At 52.9% G+C, this 22,599-nt stretch overlaps 2 protein-coding genes across 3 annotated transcripts; one reads left to right on the top strand and one right to left on the bottom strand.

The window, feature by feature from the left end:
- Positions 1-1,033: 1,033 nt before the first annotated feature.
- GEMIN7 (gem nuclear organelle associated protein 7) lies at positions 1,034-16,391 on the bottom strand. 2 transcript variants are annotated; one of them, XM_084860793.1, is made up of 3 exons: positions 16,269-16,391; positions 13,494-13,601; positions 1,034-1,861 (listed from the first exon to the last, which is right to left on the bottom strand). In XM_084860793.1, the coding sequence occupies exon 3, from the start codon at positions 1,851-1,853 to the stop codon at positions 1,458-1,460; it is 396 nt and encodes a 131-aa protein (XP_084716919.1). In that variant the 5' UTR covers positions 1,854-1,861; positions 13,494-13,601; positions 16,269-16,391; the 3' UTR covers positions 1,034-1,457. The 2 variants fall into 2 exon arrangements, with proteins under 2 accessions (XP_084716919.1, XP_084716920.1); XM_084860794.1 differs by lacking the exon at positions 16,269-16,391 and adding an exon at positions 16,079-16,262.
- A 739-nt stretch (positions 16,392-17,130) lies between these two features.
- On the top strand, positions 17,131-22,301 carry ZNF296 (zinc finger protein 296). Its single transcript, XM_084861423.1, has 4 exons — positions 17,131-17,152; positions 18,707-19,273; positions 19,493-19,642; positions 21,234-22,301. The coding sequence occupies exons 2-4, from the start codon at positions 18,973-18,975 to the stop codon at positions 22,202-22,204; spliced, it is 1,422 nt and encodes a 473-aa protein (XP_084717549.1). The 5' UTR covers positions 17,131-17,152; positions 18,707-18,972; the 3' UTR covers positions 22,205-22,301.
- The last annotated feature ends 298 nt before the right edge of the window (positions 22,302-22,599 follow it).

The following is a 22,599-nucleotide window of genomic DNA, read 5'->3' as shown; positions in this document are numbered from 1 at the left end:
TTTCGCGGTGCTTTCCCCTGCCATTGCAACAATGGGGGGGGGGGGAGGCGAGAGGCGGAGCTAAAACCAAAAAAAGGGGACTCGGGGAGGGACGATCGACGTCGTTGCCAAGGCAACTCGAGAGCGAGGCCAGGGACTCGCCAGAGGTGGCGTTGTGAATGGACATGTGGAAGCTGAGGCTTTACACTCGTCTTCGACATTATTGGCCACCGCACTTTCGTGACGGAAGAGGAACGAAGCAAACCTCATGTACCTGTAATGGAATCTCCACCTACGTTTTCAAGTTAATGGGATTAAAAGGGGGCAGAAATTACTTTTTAAAAACGAATCTGCCAAACGACTACTAGTGACAGGGCTAAGCAAAGCAAGTGATAGGGAAGGCCATGCCATAGAGCTGGGGCAAAATGGAGAAGAGGTGAAGCTTCGCCCTAATCCCTAATCCTCAGCCATTTTCTCAATGGCGCCGCGCAGAGTCCGACCTTTCCTCACGTGCGGTGCGGTGGGGGAAGCGAATCTGGGGTGGACTCACCACCCAGGCCACACATGAGCGCATTCCTTGCTCTGAACATCTCCTCCCACCCAATAAATTTAATCCAGAACATCCAAGCCTGTTATCCGGGTCGCTCCAGCCGTTCCCCGCAGCCAGGAGCAGTCCAATCCCTGCACCTTTATCCAAGCTTCTCCCCAGCCTTCTGATGTGCCCTTCTTTTTGGCCAGGTCCATGGAATTCAGTCCTTGGACAGCTATCCTCCCACCCCCTAAATCTGGCTTCATCCCTGTTTGGGTACACTTACATTAAAAAAAACAAAAAGGGCCCTAGCTGGTGTGGTTCAGTGGGCAGAGCGTTGGGCCTTTGGACTGGAGAGTCCCGGTTCCATTCTGGTCAAGGGCACATGCCCAGTTGTGGGCTGGATCCCCAGTAGGGGGCGTGCAGCAGGCAGCTGATCAATGATTCTCTCATCTTTTGATGTTTCTCTACCTTTCTTTCTGAAATCAATAAAAATATACTAGAAGAAAAAAAACAGGAGGCGGATTTTTCTGTAATAATAATTGTTCTTTGGCAGGACAGTAGTATTGGGGAAATTTCTTCAGGGTGACTGAACTTTGCAACTTCTGTAATAAACAATTTCCCACTCTGCAATTTGCCTTCCTTTATTCCCACTGCCCCCCTCCCTAACCCCACCCACCTCCAGTCTTCAGGATCTGTCCCAAGACCCACATTTCTGTAGAGTTTAAAGTTCTGTGAGGTAGAGCATTCCTTTCAATGGGACCTAGAACTTGTGGGGTTGCAGAATTTTACTGACTAGATATCGGAGATCTGAAGAAGTCATTTGCTGAGAGCTTGGCTCAAAACTCCAAGGGAATTCCGAACTCTGTGAGGCCCGGAGACCTGGAACTGCTGGAAGCCTGGGAATGTGTGGCGAGGCCTAAGGCAGGAGGTGACCACAATAATGTCTTCAGAGCTTGAAGGTGTAAGCAATAATGTCACTGCACCGGAGCAGCGCCTCCGCCTGCACACCTATCGGAGTCTGCAGCTGCAACACGTAGAAGTTGGCCACGTCCACGTCAGTGGCTCCGAAGTGGGCAGTCACGTGCACACCCTCGTGCAAGGTGAAGCTGACCTGGCGGCCCACCATGGCCAGCAGGCTGCGGAGGTAGCGCTCCCGGAGGACGGCTCGGGTCCGCTGCTCCTGGGACTCCTGACATTCGTGAACTGCAGGAGACTCCGGGGCTTCAGGAACCTCTGGCTTCAGGGGAGCCCTCCGTCCGTCAGGGGCAAAGCCCCTGCTCAGGCCCTGGGGGCCGCGGGGGAGCCGGAGCACAGGCACAGGGCTGCTCAGTGGAGTCTGCATTGTCCAGGCTGTTGGTAAAGAAGAGCAGGGAGTCATTACGTAGGGGGGTGGGATGACAGGAAGAGGGAGGACTGGAAGCAGAGGCTTTTCTGCCACATCTCAGCCCAACCTGTCCAAAACCAGCCTCCTGATCCCCCTCCTAAAATCTGCACCATCCCTCCACCAGTCCCGTATTCCCAGGAGCTGCCACCACCATTCCTGAGGGTCACAGAGCGGGGACTTCTGCCTGAAGTTATCACAGCTTGACTCCATTCCTGGCCACAAGCATGTGCTGAAAGACCCGCCTCCTCTCCTCGCTCACACATGGCCCATCCGATCCACCAGGAAATGCTACCTGCCAAGTCAATCCCGCCCCACAGACGCCAGCCTGGCAGGGCTCCCATGGGACAAATCTGGAATGAGTTAAACATTTAAATATGACAATTACACATTATAACCACTGAATAAAACAGAAATCCATGAGTCCATGCTAACTAAAAACGCACAAAGGAGAAGAAAACTTCCTTCTTATCTTAGAACGGCAGCGAAAATCAATAGAGGCTAAAACTTGTCCAGGAACATCGATGAGGTCCAGGCTATCTACATAGTCTTAAAGCACCTCCTCACAGGAGATTCACTGTAAAGAGTAACTTTCTGGTGGAGAAACCTGGCGGACACCATCACTTAGGCATCAAAGCCAATAGGTGCAGTAATGAGACAGACAGACACCATGGACCTCCTGATGTGATATATTAAGGACAGGACACAGGTGTGTGGATTACCTGAATCTAATCATGAGGGACAATTGTGTCTGATCAATCTACTCAACTTGAAGAGCATTATACCAGAAAACTAGTCTGGGAGACAGATTTTTAAATATATATTTTGTTGATATTTTACAGAGAGGAAGAGAGAGGGATAGAGAGTTAGAAACATCGATGAGAGAGAATCATCGATCAGTTGCCTCTTGCACACCCCCTACTGGAGATGTGCCCACAACCAAGGTACATGCCCTTGACCAGAATCGAACCTGGGACCCTTCAGTCCGCAGACCGACGCTCTATCCACTGAGCCAAACTGGTTTCGGGCGGGAGACAGATTTTTAAAAAACAATTTTAATTTAAAAAATTTCTCTCTCTCTTTTTGCGCACACGCTCTTGACTGGAATCCAACCTGGGACCCCCCCCAAAATTTTTTTTGTTAAATATATCTTATTGATTTTTTTATAGAGAGGAAGGGAGAGGGATAGAGAGTTAGAAACATCGATGAGAGAGAAACATCAATCAGCTGCCTCCTGCACACCTCCCACTGGGGATGTGCCTGCAACCAAGGTATATGCCTTTGACCAGAATCAAACCCAGGACCTTTCAGTCCGCAGGCTGATGCTATATCCACTGAGCCAAACTGGTCAGGGTGCAAAAAAAAATTTTTTATTAAGGAGAGAAAGGGAGAGGAAGAGATAGAAACATCAATGAGAGAAAAATCAATGACCGGCTGCTTCCTGCACACCTCCTACTGGGGATGGAGCCTGCAACCAGGGGATGTGTCCTGACTGGGAATTGAACCATGACCTCCTGGTTCATAGGTCAATGCTCAACCACTGAGCCACACTGGCTGGGCCTGAGAGATAGATTTGAGCTCTGCCTCCTGTCTCTTGCCATTCAACTTCACAGTTAAAGCTTTTTCTTAAAAAAAAATAAGTAAAAAAAAAATTGCCTGGATTCTTCAAAAATATCATTATAAAAAAAAAAGCTGAGTGAAACCAGTTTGGCTCAGTGGATAGAGCGTCGGTCTGCGGACTGTAGGGTCCCAGGTTCGATTCCGGTCAAGGGCATGTACATTGGTTGCGGGGACATCCCCGGTAGGAGGTGTGCAGGAGGCAGCTGGTTGATGTTTCTCTCTCATCAACGTTTCTGGCTCTCTATCCCTCTTCCTTCCTCTCTGTGGAAAATCAATAAAATATATTTTGAAAAAAAGAAAGAAAAAGAAAAAAGAAAAGGGAAAAAAAAGAAAAGCTGAGGGAAAGCTCTGGCCAGGTAGCTCAGTTGGTTAGAGCGTTGTCCCGATATGCCAAGGTTTCAGGTTCAATCCCTGGTTAGGGCACATACAAGAAGCAACCAATGAATGCATAAATAAGTGAATAACCAATCAATGCTTCTCTCTCTAAAATCAATAAATAGCCCTAGCCAGTTTGGCTCAGTTGATAGAGCATCAGCCTGCAGACTGAAAGGTCCCAGGTTCCATTCTGATCAAGGGTACATGCCTGATTTGTGGCTCGATCCCCAGTAGGGGGCGTGCAAGAGGCAGCCGATCAATGATTCTCACCATTGATATTCCTATCTCTCTTCCTCCCTCTGCCTTCCTCTCTGAAATCAATAAAAATATGTTTAAAAATTAAATCAATAAAACTTAAAAAGCTGAGAAAAAATTATATATATGAACTAGTATATACATATATATTCAAAGACTACCACTTCTTATTCTCTCAACTGACACTGATCTTGGTCCAGCCACCATCACTTCCACCACTTCCTGCCTGGACTGTTGAGTTCAGCTCCTCACTGGCTCCCCTCTACACCACACCCTTCCGCCTTCACACCCCATCCCTGTCCTCACACACAGCCAGAGGGACCAGAGTCAAATAGCATCTCTCCTCTACGCAGAACCTTCTGGTGCTTCATTCAACGCCAGGGTCCTCATCACTGCCCTCAAGGCTCCCATGTTCTGTTCCCCCTCTAGGCACACCATCCAACCTGGCCTCTTTGCTGGCCCCTGAATATGCCTGCAATGCCCTCAGGCTGGGCACTTGGGTTCCCTCTATCTCCTTTCCCCTTCCCTGACCATCAGATCTCTATGTTTTCTCTGCCCCTCATCCCTCTATCAGCTTCATCATTCTTTGCAGCACAGACCCCTCCTAGGCAGCTGGAATAATAAAAGTGTAATATGCCGAGGCTGCAAGGGAAGCCCGGGTCCCAGGTGGCGGCAGCCTGGGGAAAGACAGCTTCTTGCACGAATTTCATGCACTGGGCCTCCAGTGTAATGTGTATTTACTGTTCTGCTTAGGGTCCGCCTCCCCTGCAAGATGGCTCCGTCCCATAGGCAGCAGCCTTGCTTCCCCTCCTCCACGTGTCCTCAGCTCCTGGGACACTGAGTGGCACAGGGACCAGGCTCCGGTCCCATGAAAGGAGTGGAGATTAAGCTCCCAGGCCTGGGTGACCTCAAGCAAGGGGCAGTTTCCTCTTCATTGCGGGAATAGCACCCATTGCCACCTCTGTTTATCAGGATTCAACAGGCTCTGCAGGACCGGCTGGATATACACGGTTCTCTGTAACAGTTACAGTTGATATCAGTGTTGTTGTCTGACCTGGGGTGAACTGTTAACTGCTCTGTGCCTTGGTTTCCCCCATCTGTAAAATAGGGATGATAAAGGACCTGCCTCCCAGGGTTGTCATGGGGACAGGGTGACCTAATAAACGTACGATGTTTACCATTCTCCCGGAACACAGCAATCATCTCTGCTCTGACGTGGACGGCATATGGGGAAACGCTGGGTTTGGGGGTGGAGGAGGGAGGAGAGGGGCCTACGTCTGGTTCAGGCAGCTGCTCCGCGCTCTGTGGCTCAGTCCCCTCCTCCCTAAAGTGACTAATTAACTGGGGACCCACCACCACCACTTCCACCACTTCCTGCCTGGACTGTCAATGCCAACTCCTCACTGCCCACCCCCACCTCCACACACACACATCCTCCTGCCTTCACACCCTGGCCTCAAACACAGCCAGCCGCTACCTACAAATCTGTACCCTCTCAGTGCATCAGGTCAGGTTCCTCACATCCCAGCTGTGAAGAAAGCGGTCCGACAGCTCAGGCTGGAGGCCGGGCTGAGCCCGGTGAAGGTTTGCCAGGCAGCTGCCGATTTGAAACAACTTTGTCTGCAGAATGCTCAACGTAAGCCCCTGCTGCCAGGAGCATCTTCAAGTACCAATCCCTTCAGACCCCAGAAAGCTTGTTCCTTTTTGTAGTGAAATGAATCTTTGAAGGTGCTCTGAGCCACTTTTCACGAACCAATGAATATTCAGAGAGCTGAAGCCTGTACAAAAATCTTATCCTTATAACAGGTGCCATGCTATTAAAACTTCTGTTTTTGTCAGTCCTTAGCATCTACTTCTATGAATGTTCATAAATTTCTATTTCACAAGGATACTTATTTTATATACACAGGCAACAGCATACAAATAACATACTTACTATAAAAAAAAAGTGATCGGCCCGGCGAGTGTGGCTCAGTGGCTGAGCACTGACCTATGAACCAGGAGGTCATAGGTTCAATTCCCGGTCAGGGCACATGCTCAGGTTCCAAGCTCAATCCCCAGTTGAGAGTATGCAGGAGGAAGCTGGTCAGTGATTCTCATCATTGATGTTTCTCTCTTTCTCTCCCTCTCCCTTCCTTTCTAAAATCAAAAGACTACCGCAGAACAATCTTTGCAGGAGCCGGTTTCGGCTCAATCCCGCAAGCTATTTTTCAAAAAGTAATATTCTCTGTAAAGGGCTCGATAATAAAAATATACTTAAGCTGAAACTGGTTTGGCTCAGTGGATAGAGCGTCGGTCTGCGGACTGAAAGGTCCCAGGTTCGATTCTGGTCAAGGGGATGTACCTTGGTTGTGGGCACATCCCCAGTGGGGAGTGTGCAGGAGGCAGCTGGTCAGTGTTTCTCTCTCATTGATGTTTCTAGCTCTCTCTCTCCCCCTCCCTTCCTCTCTGTAAAAAATCAATAAAAAATATTAAAAAAATATATATATATATACTTAAAAAATAATAAATAAAAAAACCACAAAGTGATTGAAGCAGCCCAAGTGCCCATCAGCAGATGAGTGGATTAAAAAAACTGTAAAACACTTACACTATGACATACTATGCAGCTGCAAAAAAGGTTCTCCTACCCTTTGAGAAAGCATGGAGGAACCTGGAGAGTATCATACTAAATGAAATCAGTCAGTTAGAAAAACAAATATCACATGATCTCACACATATATGGAATCCAATGAACAAAATAAACTGGCAAACAAAATAGATCCAGAGACATAAAAGCATGCAACAGACTGACATACTTCAGAGGGAAGAGGGTGGGGGCGGGGGCGGGGGCGAGGGAAGAGATTAACCGGGGCACTTATAGTCATACTAGAGGCCTGGTGCACGGATCTGTGCACTGGTGGGGTCCTCCAGCCTGGCTTGCATCCTCTCACAATCCGGGACCCCGTGGAGGATGTTGGACTGCCAGTTTCGAGGGAAGTAGTAGTGCTGGAAGCAGCAGGTGGCTAGGGCTGGACACCTGCCACTGCAGTTACTGCTCGGTAGCACTGCCGCTGAGGCGTAAGAGTCTCGCCAGCCTTGAGCCTGGCACCTAGCACTCGATGGTCAGCCGAGCAGTGCTCAGCCATGGGGGCGCACTGACCACAAGGGGGCAGCTCCCGTGTTGAGCATCTGCCCCCTGGTCATCAGTGTGCATCATAGCGACCGGTCAACCAGTCGTTTGGTCATTTGGTCGTTCGGTCACTTAGGCTTTTATATATCTACATATGTATAACCCATGGACATAGACAATAGTGCAGTGAAGACCTGCAGGGGAGGTGGGAATTGAGGGGGAGGCTTAAAAGGGGGGAGGATTGGGACATCTATAACACTTTCAACATCAAATTTTAAAAAATAATCGCAAAAATTTAAACAAAAATAAAATGATTAATTGAAGCTACTGACAAATATTAGGCACCCAGTGTCTCATCCTGGAACCATTCAGGTCCAGAAGCTATTGAGACTGTCCTTTACCTGTGAGGCTCTTCCTGTTTCTGCAGCTCAACTGTGAGGTCCTTGCACGAAAGGACCCTGATGAGAAATGGGCCGGGCTGTGGGCCAGGGTTTCTCAGCCTCCCTGTTACTGACTTGAGATGGATCACCCTTTGTTGTGTTGTGGGGTGTCCTGTGCATAGTGCAGGGGTTTAGCAGCATCCGTGGCCTCTATCCACTGGTGCCTCCCCGAGATTTGACAACCAACACTCCTCTCCATTGGGGAATGGCATGGTCTGAGAATTGCATGTCAGTTCAGTAAAGCCATTAAAACAAAACAAAACACCGAAACCGGTTTGGCTCAGTGGATAGAGTGTCGGCCTGTAGACTGAAGGGTCCCAGGTTCGATTCTAGTCAAGGGCATGTACCTTGGTTGTGAGCACATCCCCAGTAGATGTGCAGGAGGCAGCTGATGGATGTTTCTCTCTCATCGATGTTTCTAACTCTCCATCCCTCTCCCTTTCTCTCTATAAAAAATCAATATAAATAAAATAAAATAAAAATAAAAACAACAATACGAACTGTCTCTAGGGGACAAAAAAATTGCCTCTAGTTGAGAACCACTGACAAACAGGTGGGAAGGGGGGGATAAAGACTGCTACTGAGTATGTGACATATTCATATAGCCTCGCTGAGAACCTGAGAAATGCAAATTCAAGCTACCAGGCTATCGGACCCCACTTCCCGGAGCAGGGAAGATGAAAGGGGCTGATGCAGCTCTGAGTCGGTGCAGCTACGGAGGAACCAGTTCAAACCCCTTGTGGCCGGTGTCAGTTAGGACAGCCTCCCAGAGGGCAGCTGGACAGAACCCAGGAAACTGCAAACGCCAGGCGTTCCGGCTTCTGCCCATGATAGGCCGGGCAGGTGACCCTGAGTGTCTGCCTTTTTGTATTTGAATAACCTATTGAAATAAATTTTAAATGCTAATTTTAAAAAGGAATGTATTGTAATGCTTCCATGTCCCTTAAAAAAAAGTTAGATTCTTTACATGGCCTGTGTGGCTCAGTGGTTGAGCATCAACCTATGAACCAGGAGGTCACAGTTCCATTCCCAGTCAGGACACATGACTGGGTTGTGGGATCCATCTCCAATAGGGGGCATGTAGGAGGCAGCTGGTCAATAGGTCTCTTTCATCATTGATTGTTTTTTTGTTTTTTTTAATAAATTTTATTGATTTTTTACAGAAAGGAAGGGAGAGAGATAGAGAGCTAGAAACGTTGATGAGAGAGAAACATCAACCAGCTGCCTCTTGCACACCCCCTACCGGGGATGTGCCCGCAACCAAGGTACATGCCCTTGACCGGAATCGAACCCGGGACCCTTCAGTCCGCAGACCTTCGCTCTACCACTGAGCCAAACCGGTTTCAGCCATCATTGATGTTTTTATCTCTCTCTCCCTCTCCCTTCCTCCCTGAAATCAATATTTTAAAAAATAAATAATAAAAATATTTTTAGTGAGGTTAACGCTCAACCACTGAACCATGCTGGCCGGGATATATATATATATCTTATTGATTTCAGAGAGGAAGGAAGGGGGAGAGAGAGAAACATCAATGATGAATCACTGATGTGTATGTGTTTTAAAATATGTTTTCATTGATTTCAGAGAGGAAGGAAGAGGGAGGGAGAGAGAAACATTGATCAGCTGCCTCCTGCACTACCCCTACTAGGAACTGAGCCCACAACCCAGGCATGTGCCCTTGCAGTCTGCAGGCTGATGCTCTATCCATTGAGCCAAATCTGAACGCCCTCTCCTAACCTTACAGTCACGCACTCCCAAACCTTTCTGTCCCTGACCCAGACCTTTCCCAGGCCCCTGTGGAACTAGCTGCCAAGTCCTACTGGGAGCCCAATATATCCCTTATCAGCAGAAGTTAAGTAACAGCCTCTGTAAAGGGCCCAATAGTAAATATTTTAGGCTTCATGGGTCATAGGGTCTCCGTCACACTACTCAACTCTGCCATAGTAGCAGGAAAACCATAAATAAAACATAAACTATGAACATGGCTATCCTATATAATAAAAGCCTTAATATACTACCCTGTTTCCCCGAAAATAAGACAGTGTCTTATATTAATTTTTTCTCCCAAAGTTGCGCTAGGTCTTATTTTCAGGGGATGTCTTATCTTTCCATGCGCTGGGTCTTATTTTCGGAGGATGTCTTATTTTCGGGGAAACACGATAAGTATACAGTTGTCTGGTCAGCCACTTAACCAATCAAAGCATAATATGCTAATGATATGCTAAGGTCATTCAACATGACGTGCACTGACCACCAGGGGGCAGACAGTCGACGGGTCAACCAGTAGCTATGATGTGCACTGACCATCAGGGGGCAGATGCTCCGACTAGTAGGTTAGCTTGCTGCTGGGGTCCAGCCAATTGGGACTGAGCCAGGCAGTCCAGACATGCCCTGGAGCCCTCCTGCCCTCCTCCCCAGCCTCAATGGTGCACTAGTGGGGTCCCCTGGCCTGGCCTGCACCCTCTAGCAACCTGGGACCCCTGGGGGATGTCAGAGAGCCAGTTTCAGCCCGATCCCACAAGCCAGGCTGAGGGACCCCACTGATGCACGAATTCATGCGCCAGGCCTCTAGTGCTCCAATAAAACCTTACTTACCGGGACACTGAATTTTGAATTTTATATAATTTCACACAGCACAAACGCCTTTTTAAAAAAGTTTTCCAAACACTTAAAAATGTAAAACCTGCTCTTAGCTTGGTCTTGCAAGAGAGGGGGTGGGGCCACAGCTTTCCATCAGGGAGGAAGGATAAGGATGTGAACTGGGGGAGACGAGTGGGTCTTAAGCCCAGATTCATACCAGGGACCTGGGCAGGTCACTGCAACTCTATGGGCAGCCTTCCTGTCCCAGTTCCTCATCTGTGAAATGAAGCATAAAGACCAAGTGTCGGGAGAAGGCCAATCTCTGGGGGGAGGTTGGTGATCACACAGATAAAGGACGCCCCAGTGTCCAGACTCCTCAATTCCTCTGCTACCCACATTCAACCAATCCGCCAGTAAAGTCTGTCAGCTCCACTTCAAAAATGCATCAGGTCCTGGCCAGTGTGGCTCAGAGGTTAGTGTCAACCTGAGCACCGAAGAGTCGAATGTTCTATTCCAGTCAACGGCAAGTACCTGGGTTGCAATTCCTGGCCCCAAATAGGATATATGTGGGAGGCATATGGGAAGCAATCAATCTCTCTCTCTCTCTCTCTCTCTCTCTCTCTCTCTCTCTCTCTCCCTCCCTCCCTCCCTCCCTCCCCCTCTCTTTAAAAACCAATGGGGGGGGGACAATGTTAAAATATGTACACAGATAATAATTTAAATAAAGAATGTAAAAATAAAATAAAAAAAATAAAATTAAAATAAATAAAAAATTTAAAAACCAATGAAGAAAAAATCCTCGAATGAAGATGAACAAAACAACCCCCCCACACACACACAAAACAAACCAAAAACACCACCACAAATCCAGAATCTGGTAATTTCTCACTCCCCCACTCTGCCCCCTCCTCATTCCAGTCACCAGCACCTCCACCTAGACTACTGCAGTCCGTCTTCTCTCCTTCGGGCACCTGCCCCCACCTTCACCCCTCCGTCTCTCCCCCCTCAGCTGTCAGAGACCCTGTTAGAACTCATCGCAATCCCTCCTCTTCTAAGCTCTCCCCTGCTCCTGCCTCAGCCGCAGCAAAAGCCGACGTTCTTATAAAGGCTACCAGGAGGACCCGGCGCCTCTCTGGCCTCCTCTCCCGCTCCACCCTTTGCTCACTGTTGGTCCTTGAACACGCCAAGCACACTCCTGCCTCAGGCCCTTCCACGTGCTATTCTTGCCCCTAGAACCCTCTCCCAAGTGGGAGACATGTATTTCCAGTCATGGTTCACCTCCCCCCTCGCTTCACTCGGGTCATTGTGCAAACACCTCCTTCACTAGGAGAAAAATAATAAAAATAATGGCCCTTCCACCCACAGTATCTTTTCTCTGAGCCCCGTCACCTCCTGACAAAATGCATTTCTTTGCTTTCCTCTGTGCTGTTTGCTCTGCCACAGAACACAGCCTCTGAGAGAAGGGACATGTCGGATTACTAACCAACTCCATCCCCAGCCCCTCTCTGGGCCTGCCCCAGGGGGAGTCTAAATATTTGCGTATGGAATGTAAAGATTCACCCATCCACACTATCTTAGTTCCTGTTCTGTGCCCAGCCCGTGCGGCGTGGTAGGGAGGACACAGCGGTGACTGGAACAGCCCGCCCGCCCTCGTGAGAGACACAGACTCGTCTCTAATCTGGACAATGTTGACCAGAACAGGCAGGGCTGGAATGAAGGAGCCCTAGGGCGTCAAGAGCCCGGAGGAAACACCTGGCTCAGCCTCGGGGCAAGAGATGCTTTCCAGCCGAAACCGGTTTGGCTCAGTGGATAGAGCGTTGGCCTGCAGACGCAAGGGTCCCAGGATCGATTCCAGTCAAGGGCATGTACCAGGCACATCCCCAGTGGGGGGGGGGGTGGGGGGTGGTGTGTGTGTGTGTAGGAGGCAGCTGATCGATGTTTCTCTCTCATCGATGTTTCTAACTCTCTATCCCTCTCCCTTCCTCTCTGTAAAAAATCAATAAAATTAAAAAAATAATAATAAAAGAGATGGTTTCCAGAAAGCAGGGCACTCAGGGGAGATCGCTCCGACGAGGCCACCTGTGAGCACAGACCTCAATGAAATAGGAACAAGCCACCTGGAGGTCGCGGGGGAAGCCTTCCGGTCAGCGGACACAGCAAACACAAGACCAAGGAAGGGCGACTCGGAGGCTTAGCAAGGCGGCCAGCGCGGGAGAGGTGGAGGCCGAGGTGGGGGCAGAGGCAGAACGTCAGGGGCCCTGAGGACGCTGGCGAGAACTTGGGCTTGTACTCTGGGAGGGACAGGAGCCATGGAGGCTCTGACTGGAGGAGGGACAGGACCTGACTGGCTTTCCCAGGATCCCCCTGCCTGCGGCACAGAAAATGGACAGCGGGGACAGAGCAGGAGCTGGGAGTCCGGTGGGGAAGGCACACAGCGGTCCGGGTGGAGGACGGCGGTGCTGGGATGGGGTGGTAACAGTGGGGGTTCCAGAAGCAGTCAGATTAGGGCATGCTTTGAAAGTTGAGAGCTCTTTTTTGCTGATGGACTGAGAGAAAACGCAGAGCCATGGAAGGCCCCAGTTTTGCCTGGTCTGGAAGACCACAGTACATGGGACTAATGGGCAAATACATTCCCTGATCTACTTGCCCAGGGCACGCCAAGCTTAGTCAAAGGTCATCAGCCCCCAGGGATACCTAGATTACCACTTGAGTGGTTTAAGAGAAATTACTAGTCACCAGGATTAGTGCATTTTTTTCCTGGGAAATTAAGCAAGTGGCCAAGGACTTGGCCGTTAAATTAAATCCTCAGATAAAACAAAATTCAGGGCGGGTCAGCGCAGGGCCTCGTTCTCTCCGGGGGAGGGAGGGAGGTGCATGGTAACAAACAGGTTTGGTCCTATGAGTGCAATCCCCGTTCTCCACAAAAGAAAACTGGAGCTGGGAGATGGCAAATCATTTGCTGGGTGCACGCTAGTGAGTGGCAGGAAGAGGGGGCACTACCCAGTGGCCTGTAGCACAGGGGAGGCCTCTGACCTGATGACGCTCCCAGAATGTGGCTGCAGACGAGAGGGCAGCCCGAGCCCTGCCTCTGCAGGAGCCACACCTCCAAAGCCAGGAGAGGCTGAGGTACCCCCTAATATCCAGGGGTGCTGAGAGGAGAAGCCATCCTGGAGCAGGCTTGTGGATAACTCTGAAGGTAAGAAGACGGACAAAGGTACCTGATAATGGAGCAAAGATTTACTGGCTCTGGATTGGGCAGATCCTGAAGGACGACCAGCTGATGGCCGCCAGGCCAGGGAGATGGTGGTGGGAAGGTTCAGACTGTCCTGGAAAAAATGGAACAGAAAGCAAGAGATGTCCCAGGTCAAGTCCAGGTTTATGAACTCCAGCCCAGCTCCATGGAAGGGATCAGCCACTGCCAGAATCAGAGATGCCGTGGCAGCAGACAAGGGTAAGAAAAGTGCTGGAAATCGAGATCCCAAAACTGAAACCCAGCAGCCAGAGGCCAAAGCAGCAGCCACTCACAACCCCCGCAGAACGGCAAACAGCTGGTGACCCAGAGAGCAGTGTGCGTTGGGAGATTCTAAGTTGCATGCATTCCAGGGACTTTAAATTGGTTGGTTTTTACTATTCATAGCCACTCGGGCTAAAAGGAAAATGCTTTTCTTCAGTCTTCCTTTTCTGAATAAAGAAGTTGCTTATTTATTTTTAAAAAAATATATTTTACTGATTTTTTACAGAGAGGAAGCGAGAGGGAGAGTTAGAAACATCGATGAGAGAGAATCATCGATCAGCTGCCTCCTGCACACACACACCGCCCCCACAGGGGATGTGCCCGCAACCAAGATACATGCCCTTGACCAGAATCGAACCCGGGACCCTTCAGTCCGCAGGCCGATGCTCTATGCACTGAGCCAAACCGGTTTTGGCAGAAGTTGCTTGATTCAGGGCCCTCTCTGCAGGGGCGCCATGTGTTAGCTATGGGTGTGAACTGTCTTCCTGGACCAGCTCTGGTTTGTTTGATTTGGGAGGGAGGGACAGTGGGAGTTTATTTTCCGTCAATTAAATACGAATCCCATTTTTCAGAAATCTTGTCATTTTAATGAGATCATTTTTTTCCTCTCAGAGCTAAACTACCTAACTTTAGATAGAACAAAATATGTAAGGAGCCACAGTTACATCTGTATGTTGGATGACTTTAAACCTACATTTTTTAAAAAGGAAGATATAGAGACAGTAAAACAACAAGCAGACTGTCAAATTACAGCGGGGAGGGTAGGGAGATCTGGGGGAGATAATAGATCAACCGAAGGACTTGTATACATGCATATAAGTACAACCAATGGACACAAAACTCTAGGGAGGGAGGGTATGTATGGGGGGGGGGCAATGTTAAAATATGTACATAGATAATAATTTAATTTAAAAAATGTAAAAGAAAAAAAAAAAAAGGAGACTAGTCCAGCTGCTGTGGCTCAGGCGATGAGCATCGACCCAGCAACCAAGAGGTCACTGGTTTGATTCCTGGTCAGGGCACAAGCCTGGATTGCAGGTTCGATCCCCTAGTGGGGATCAATAATGTTTCTCTCTCATTGTTGTTTCCATCTCTCTATCCCTCTCTCCTCTCTCTAAAAATCAATACAAACATATTCTTAAAAATTAAAAAAGGAAAATAAATGAGAGCCAAAAAGAGAGGAAACGGGCTTGAGAAAGGTCCCAAAGGGTGTGCCCAAGAAGACAAAAGCAGGCCTTAATCCACTCTCCCAGGTGACCAGATCTGCGAGTCCTTTATCCTTTTGGTCTCCAGGCCAAGGATTTCCTGCAGGCGGGTTTCAGGGACCAGTCCAAACCCATCCCCCACTACCTGACAAACGAATCCGTTTGACTCCAGATCTCATCACTGAGGTCAGTGGCAGGGGCAAGAGACGCACAGACCTCCCTCCTTGGGGCCTCAGACTCACTTTCAAGAAAATGGCGCCCTGACCGGTTTGGCTCAGTGGATAGAGCGTCGGCCTTCGGACTCAGGGGTCCCAGGTTGGATTCCGGTCAAGGGTATGTACCTTAGTTGCGGGCACATCCCCAGAAGGGAGTGTGCAGGAGGCAGCTGATCCATGTTTCTCTCTCATCGATGTTTCTAACTCTCTATTCCTCTCTGTAAAAAAAAAATAAAAAAATAAAAAAATAAATCAATAAAATATATTTTAAAAAAGAAAAGGAAATGGCAATGGATCAGATCTTGGGACACATGTCTAGCCAAACTCTTCAAGGGCCGGGGAGGGGACCAGCTGAGTTACCAGTTTAACAACGAGGCCCCCAGACCGAGTTCACCAAGATGACCTGTCTGTCCACACGCCCCGCGGGCTGCCCACCTGGAGGCAGATTAGTTCAATGGGCGAGACCCCTCCCCTCCCCTCCACCCCCGGGGCCGGTCAGTTTCCTTTCATTTCCTCCCTGACCACCCATCGCTCTCCCATTCTTATACTAAGTGGGTCCTCCCGGCCCCCAGGCGTCCACTCCCCATTCCTCTCCGCCCAGGGCTGGGCACCTTCCCGTCTCCCGCTCGGATTTGGCCGGCGGTTCCGCCCTGGAAGCGGGGAGGGGGTGTGGGGTGTGTGGGGGGGTCTGACTGCTGCTGTTGTGACTATTACCGTTAGCGTAGCCCTTACCCTCACCCCCACGCTCCCCGCCTCACCCCCACGCTCCCCACCTCACACCCCCGCACCCCCACGCTCCCCCCTCACCCCCCCCGCTCCCCGCCTCACCCCCACGCCCCCCCACCGCATCCCCCCGCTCCCCGCCTCACCCCGGCGCGGGGACATTCCCGCACGCGGGTTCCAACCCGACTCCGCGGAGCGGCCGTTCGGGGGCCGCGGCGTCACCGCAGCCCGCGCCGCGGACCAGCCTCCCCCGCCCCTCCGGCCGGCCCGCGGGTGGGCGCGGGGCCGGGACCGGGGAGCGGGAAGGTGCGCTCCCCCACCACCCCCCGCACTCACCGAGCGCTGCGCGCCGGCGCCCCACTTCCGCCGGCGTCCCCGCCGCAGGGGCCCGGGCGGGCCGCGCGCCGCCAGCCTGCGTTCCGCCGCCGCCGCCGCCGCCGCCCCACGTGGTCGCGGGCGGGCGGCTCCGGGCCGGGGCGCGGGCGGCGGGGCGGCGCTCGGAGCTCGTCCGCCGTCTGCGAGGTGGGGGGGCCGGGATGCCCGTTTTGTGGAAGAAGATACTGAGGTTCAAAGACGGGTAAAGGCAGAGCTCGGTGCCTGCCCCATCCCCCACTTCCCCTACACGTGCACACGCCTAACCTCTTCCTCCAGCCCGAGCCCACCTTCCCTGCTTGAAACCTTGAGATTAGGCTTCAAGCAGCCAAAAATACAATAAAAAGCTTTGGAGAGCAGCAGCTGGAAGAAACGAGGCAGCCTTTTTGTCCCGCAATCCCTCTTCACAGAGGAAACCGAGGCCCTGGCAGGCTGACCTCAGGAACCTCGCTGCTCTGGGCCCAGACAGTCCCCTTCCACACGGCTTCACTGAGGCAGGGGCTTGGTGAGCCTGTGCTTCCCACTAGCTAGCGCCCCGAGGCTTAATGGCTGGCACAGGGAGGCCCCCTACCAACGTCTATTGAAAGAACAGATATTCTGTTTTGTATTGAGGAACAGGGGCTCTGTTTATGAACAAGACGGACTGGGCCCCTGCCTTCTCATAACTGCATTCTAGGGTGGCCGGGAGGGACAGAATAAGATAAGATACATGAGCAGTGGCTTCAACAAACGCATCGGGCCTTGCTGGTGATGTAACAGGAAGAAAGTAGAGGCAGAGGTCCGTGGGTGGCAGGGTTGGTGAGCTGCTTTAATTGGGTGGTCAGAAGCTGGCCGTGAAACCAACTCAGGTAACATCTGGGGAAACGAGGCCCAGGAGGGAAGAGGGGCAGATGGAGGTCATGGAGTGTGATTAGAAGGCTTTAAGCAGGGTGGGGCTACTGGCACCTCGGTCAAGGTGGCCCTTGGCTCTCAGAAGGACAATTCAGCCACCCTGAGGGAGATCTGAATAACATAACAATGTGAGGAACCTTGACCCTGAGGGGCCAGGAGCAGAACAGGGGGTGGGGAAGGGGGGAGGAAGAGGGGAAGGCGGCCAGGTTAATACCTGAAATCCACTCGGTGCGGGAGTGCTGGGCCCTGGAGGAGGACACACTCCGGCCCTGACTTTAAGCCTGGTGTAGGGTGGGGGAAGGGAGAGGACAGTCTAGAAACCGTTCTGTATGGTGGTGTGGTTGGTGTCAGGAAGAAAAGAAAACTTGTAAGGGTTGGAGGGTGGGGCAGGGTGTTGATGCCACTTCAAACAGCGATCTGAAAGGGCTGCTTTGAGGAGGGAAGTTCGAGGAGGCTGTGCGGGGAGAGGTAGGACAGAGGGCTAGTTGGCTTTCATGGCTAGTGCAGGTACAGGAGCAGAGTAGGTTTGTGCACGACCACAGTCCTCTTTGCTCAAGCCCCCAAGGCGCACCTCTCCAAACACCGACACTTTCAAGTGGCCAGAAGACCCTCTCGAAGCTGACTCCATTTTCTCACGGAGCTCAAACCCCCCTCCTGTCCGTCTCCTCCCTCTTTGTATTGTTTTTATTTATTTATTATTATCATATCGTTAATTTTGTATAGCAAAGGTGGGAATTTATTGAAGAACAAGGACAGACTCCCACGTGGGGAGGGGGAAAGAGTCCCCCCTCCTTGTTCTTGAACAGAGACCGGCTGACTCCCTCCCATCCCTCAGGCCTCAGCTCCACCCTGCCTTTCCCTGGTGTGCGGAGGACATTGAGGCGCCCCCCCCATGTCACCCTGCCCCTTTATAATCTTTCCTGGCTTTGTTTGGCTCCAGGTGACATTGGTCACCCAGGAAGGCGCTCTACTTTACATCCTCACCTTGCTCAGCATAGTCTCCCTGAACCAGTAAACTCGGGGGGCCAGGGATTATTGTCTGTTGGGTTCGCCGCAGGACCCCAAGTGCTTAGGGGATACCGTACCTGGTGCCCAACAGGCACTCAATAAAGGTTTGCCCAGTGAGTTTTTATTGTGTATTTACTGAAAAGAGTCCAAGAGACTGTTAGGGGCATAGTGAGAAACACGGGTCCTACCCTTTTCCCTCTCCTGGGTGTTGGTGGGGATGCCGGGCCTCAGTTTCACCCGCCCTGAAACGGGCTCTGAAATAGCCATCTCGCCGAAACCGGTTTGGGTCTGGATAGAGCGTAGGTCTGTGGACTGAGGGGTCCCAGGTTCGATTCCGGTCAAGGGCATGTACCTTGGTTGCGGGCACATCCCCAGTGGGGGTTGTGCAAGAGGCAGCTGGTCGATGTGTCTCTCTCTTATCGATGTTTCTGGCTCTCTATCCCTCTCCCTTTCTCTCTGTGAAAAATCAATAAGATATATATATATTTTTTAAAATGAAATAGCCGTCTCCGCGCCGGCCGTGAGAACTGGGTGTCCTTAGGTGCAGTCAGATTAAGCCAAGTCCAGCGGGCACGGCGGTTGGGACTCCGGCAGGGCCCCTGCGGGGCGCCCCCTCCCCTCGCAGGCCCCGCCCCGGGGGCGGAGCCACGGCCGGGCCAGCACGTGTAAAGGTTCGCGGCCAGTCGCCGCCGCCGCCACTCACCTGAGCGTCTCCGCCGAGAGCACACGCCGCGCGCCGCCCGCCGCCCGCCCGCCCGGACCGCGACCCATGTCCCGCCGCAAGGCCGGCTGCGCGCCCCGCCGAGTAGACCCGGAGCCCGCCGCCGCGGCCTCCGACGACGAGCCGGAGATGCGGGAGCTGGTCATCGACGTGAAGCCCGAGCCCCGCTCGTGGTCCCCGCAGGCCGCGGGGCTGCAGCCGCACGCCTCCAAGGAGGGGCCGGCGCCGGGCCGGCCCGGGGGCGAGCCCCGCTGCTGCCCCAGCCTGCTGCCCGCCGCCGGGACCCTCCTCGCCCTCGGCTCGCGGAACCTGGCGGCGCCGTGGACCTCTCCGGTCCCTGGTCCTCACGGTAGGAGCCCCCCCCCCCCGTGCCGGGCCCCACTGCCCTCGCCTTTCTTTCGCTCTCGGTGGGACGCCCTCCGCCGGCTCCGCTCCACGTCCCCGGCCCCTGCCGTGTTTCCGTGGCCGGGTCCTGGCTCCCTTCTCACCTCCGGGTTTCCCCTCGCCCTCGGAACCCCCGGCCTGTGCCGGCCCCACCCCATGCTCACCACCCGCTTCCTCCCTGCAGACCGCCAGCCCTGGACCGACAAACACCCAGACACGTTGACCTGCGGCCTCTGCCAGCAGACCTTCCCGCTGAAGGCCATCACCGCCTTCATGGACCACAAGAAGCTGGGCTGTCAGCCCTACCGAGGCCCCAGCCCTTGCCCGGACTCAGGTGAGTAAAGTCGGGATGCAGCCCCCTCTCAGGTTCACGGGCCCGGCTTCCTGTGGGAGCAGGGGCTGAGCTGGACAGGCGGGGCAGTGAGCAGCACTTCCCCTTTCTGGCTCCCCCGTCGGGTGTAGCCTAGGCGTGGCCAGGGCCTGCCCTGTCCTAGGGCTGGGACTAGTGGTGGTGAGAGGGGTGGGGGCAGGGCTGGGCAGGGCAGGAGGATGGCCCACTGGGTGTGGCCAGCCCCAGAAGACTGGTCTGGGGACTTGCCACACACGCCCCCCCAATCTGGTTTCACTTCTCCTTCCCCTTGGCCAGAAATAACTGGCCAGGTGGCTGGACCAGCGTGGCAGTAGGGGGGACCCTGGGGAGGGCGGTGGTCTGGGGGAGGGGCGGCCTGAGGCCAGCTGGAAGGTAGTTGGTGTGGCCCCCTCCCCTGGAATCTCCCAGTCCTGCTTGCTGGGAAGCCCCTGGTTTGAACCAGGTCCTCCTGCCGGGGCACCTGGGTTCCTTCTCTCGGGATGGAATTAAACCCTTACCGAGGCACTAGACGTGATTTTCGGCTTCCAGCCTATAAACAGATTTTCTCCAGGGCTGGGCCACAGGGAGGGTCCTAAAGTGAAAGGAAGCGCTGTGATTTGACTGGGAGCAGGGAGGGGCTGATGGGATTATTGGAATAAGACACTGAGACTCTGGGAGGATTGTGGACTCAGCCCAGCTAATGTTTACTGAGATTACATGGACCCAAACTTTCATTGGTTCCCCATTTGAGGTCACAGCAACCCTAAAAGGGAGAGATCCCCCATATTCTAGCAAGTGTGGAAACAGGCTCAGAGGTTCTTATAAAATACGTTTTTATTGATTTTAATTTTTTGTGTGTTTTTTGTTAATCTTCAGCCGAAGATATTTTTCCATGGATTTTTAGAGTGTGGAAGGGAGAAGGGGGAGAGAAACATCCATGTGAGACACATTGGTTGTCTCCTGCATGTGCCCTTCCAGGTACATGCCTTTGACTGGAATTGAACTTGGGACCCTTTGGTTCGCAGGCCAATGCTCTATCCACTGAGCAAACCGGCTAGGGCTATCACACTGGTTTTGGTCACTTTGAGCAAGGCCTTCTTGATCCCCTAATATGAAATAGTACTCCCCGGCCCTCACTCCTTAACTTTTGTTTTTAACTTACTTTTTCACAAAGATTTCCTTTCTTCTTTTAAAGTTGGTTTGTACCACTCTCTTATGCATTCATTGGTTGCTTTTTATATGTGCTCTGACTGGGGACTGAACCCACAGCCTTGGGTGTATGGGGATGATGCTCTATCCAATTGAGCTACCTGGCCGGGAGGGCATCTTAATGATTTTCAAGCACAGAAAGAACCTTTGCATACTCATGGTCCACTCCAGATTTTCCTTGCTTCTTGTCCATCTACCCCCCTCCTCCCTGAACACCAGCTTCCTGAGGGCAGGGGCTACCCTGTCCTCTGGCCATTCTGGGGCCGTATAACATAGCCTTTCCCACAGAATGTGTCCATCTGGTAAGCTGTGACCCACAACCGCTGTGCCTTTTACCCTCACACTGACACCCAGCCCTTTTCTGCAGAACTCGAGAACCTGAAGACCTTGATTTGCCTCCGCTGTGGCCGACAGTTCACCAGGGCCTGGAAACTGCTGCGCCATGCCCAGTGGGACCATGGACTGTCCATCTACCAGACAGAATCTGAGGCCCCAGAGACTCCCCTGCTGGGCCTGGCAGAGGTGGCCGCAGCCATGTCAGCGGTGGCGGGGCAGGAAGTGGAGGCCAAGAGCTCCCGGGCAAACAGCCTCCCCCGGCGGACCCCCACCTGCCCCATGTGCATGAAGACCCTCAGCTCCTTCAGCAACCTCAAGGTGCACATGCGCTCGCACACAGGCGAGCGGCCCTATGCCTGTGACCAGTGTCCCTACGCCTGTGCCCAGAGCAGCAAGCTCAACCGCCACAAGAAGACCCACCAGCAGCTGCAGTCTCAGAGCCCCCACACGGCCAACGCCAGTCCCGATCAGGCCTCAGCTGCCCCTCCGGAGCCAGCCGCCCATGCGGCTGCCCCAGCCAGGACTGTCTTGTGCAGCCGGGAAGGCGCTGGGGCCGCCGACACGGCAGGTGTGCAGGAACCTGGGGCTCCAGGTGGTGGAGCTCAGGCTGGTCCTGGTGGGGACAGCTGGGGAGCTGCCACGAACGAAGAGAGAATCAACTCTGCCCAGGTCCCAGAGAAGTTACCCAAGAAGACTCCAAAGACAGTGGGCAAGAGCCACGGGCCCGGGGGCAGATGTGAGTTCTGTGGGAAGCATTTCACCAACAGCAGCAACCTGACTGTGCACCGGCGCTCACACACCGGGGAGCGGCCCTACACCTGCGATCTCTGCCCCTACGCCTGTGCCCAGAGCAGCAAGCTGAATCGCCACCGCCGCATGCACGGTACGGGGCCCGACGGCGCCCGCTTCGAGTGCCCCCACTGCCTCGTGCCCTTCGGCCTGCGGGCCACCCTGGACAAACACCTGCGGCAGAAGCACCCCCAAGCAGGTGGGGAGGCCTGAGTGGCAGGCATGCCCTTCCCCCCTGCTGTCCCTGGTGCCACTGCCACCGTATCTGTTGATCGTGTCCTGCTGTGAATAAACCCTCCCTCCCTGTAGTTATACACGTGTGGACTTCGCTTTCTTGGGGCATCTGAGGTGGGGCAGGCTTTCCCTCCTTGGGGTGGACGGCTGGACAGACCGGTTTGGAATGAGGGGGTGAGGGAAAGACCGGCCCCCAGTGCCTGTGGCTCGGCAGGACTGGCACAGAAAGCTGTGCTCCCGGTTCCCGATGTGGGCGAGGGCAGGGAGAGGCCCGGACCTGTCACCAGAGGCCCTGGGCAAAGTCCTGGCCCATCCTCCACATGTGGGTGCTGGGCCCTTTTCCTCCTGGATGGAGCCCCTGCCCTCACTGGGCC

This window comes from Pipistrellus hanaki, assembly GCF_964339955.1.
Source record: "Pipistrellus hanaki genome assembly, chromosome: 15".
NCBI lineage: Eukaryota > Metazoa > Chordata > Mammalia > Chiroptera > Vespertilionidae > Pipistrellus > Pipistrellus hanaki.
The sequence above is the reverse complement of the archived record's forward strand: the minus strand, read 5'-3'. Positions and strand labels throughout refer to the sequence as shown.

Bases quoted from the DNA above. Each gene is read 5' to 3' on its own strand.
- ZNF296 (XM_084861423.1), top strand. From the start codon at position 18,973: ATGTCCCGCCGCAAGGCCGGCTGCGCGCCCCGCCGAGTAGACCCGGAG. The intron at 19,274-19,492 runs GTAGGAGCCCCC...TCCTCCCTGCAG, and splicing joins TCCGGTCCCTGGTCCTCACG to ACCGCCAGCCCTGGACCGAC. The intron at 19,643-21,233 runs GTGAGTAAAGTC...CCTTTTCTGCAG, and splicing joins CAGCCCTTGCCCGGACTCAG to AACTCGAGAACCTGAAGACC.
- GEMIN7 (XM_084860793.1), bottom strand. From the start codon at position 1,853: ATGCAGACTCCACTGAGCAGCCCTGTGCCTGTGCTCCGGCTCCCCCGC.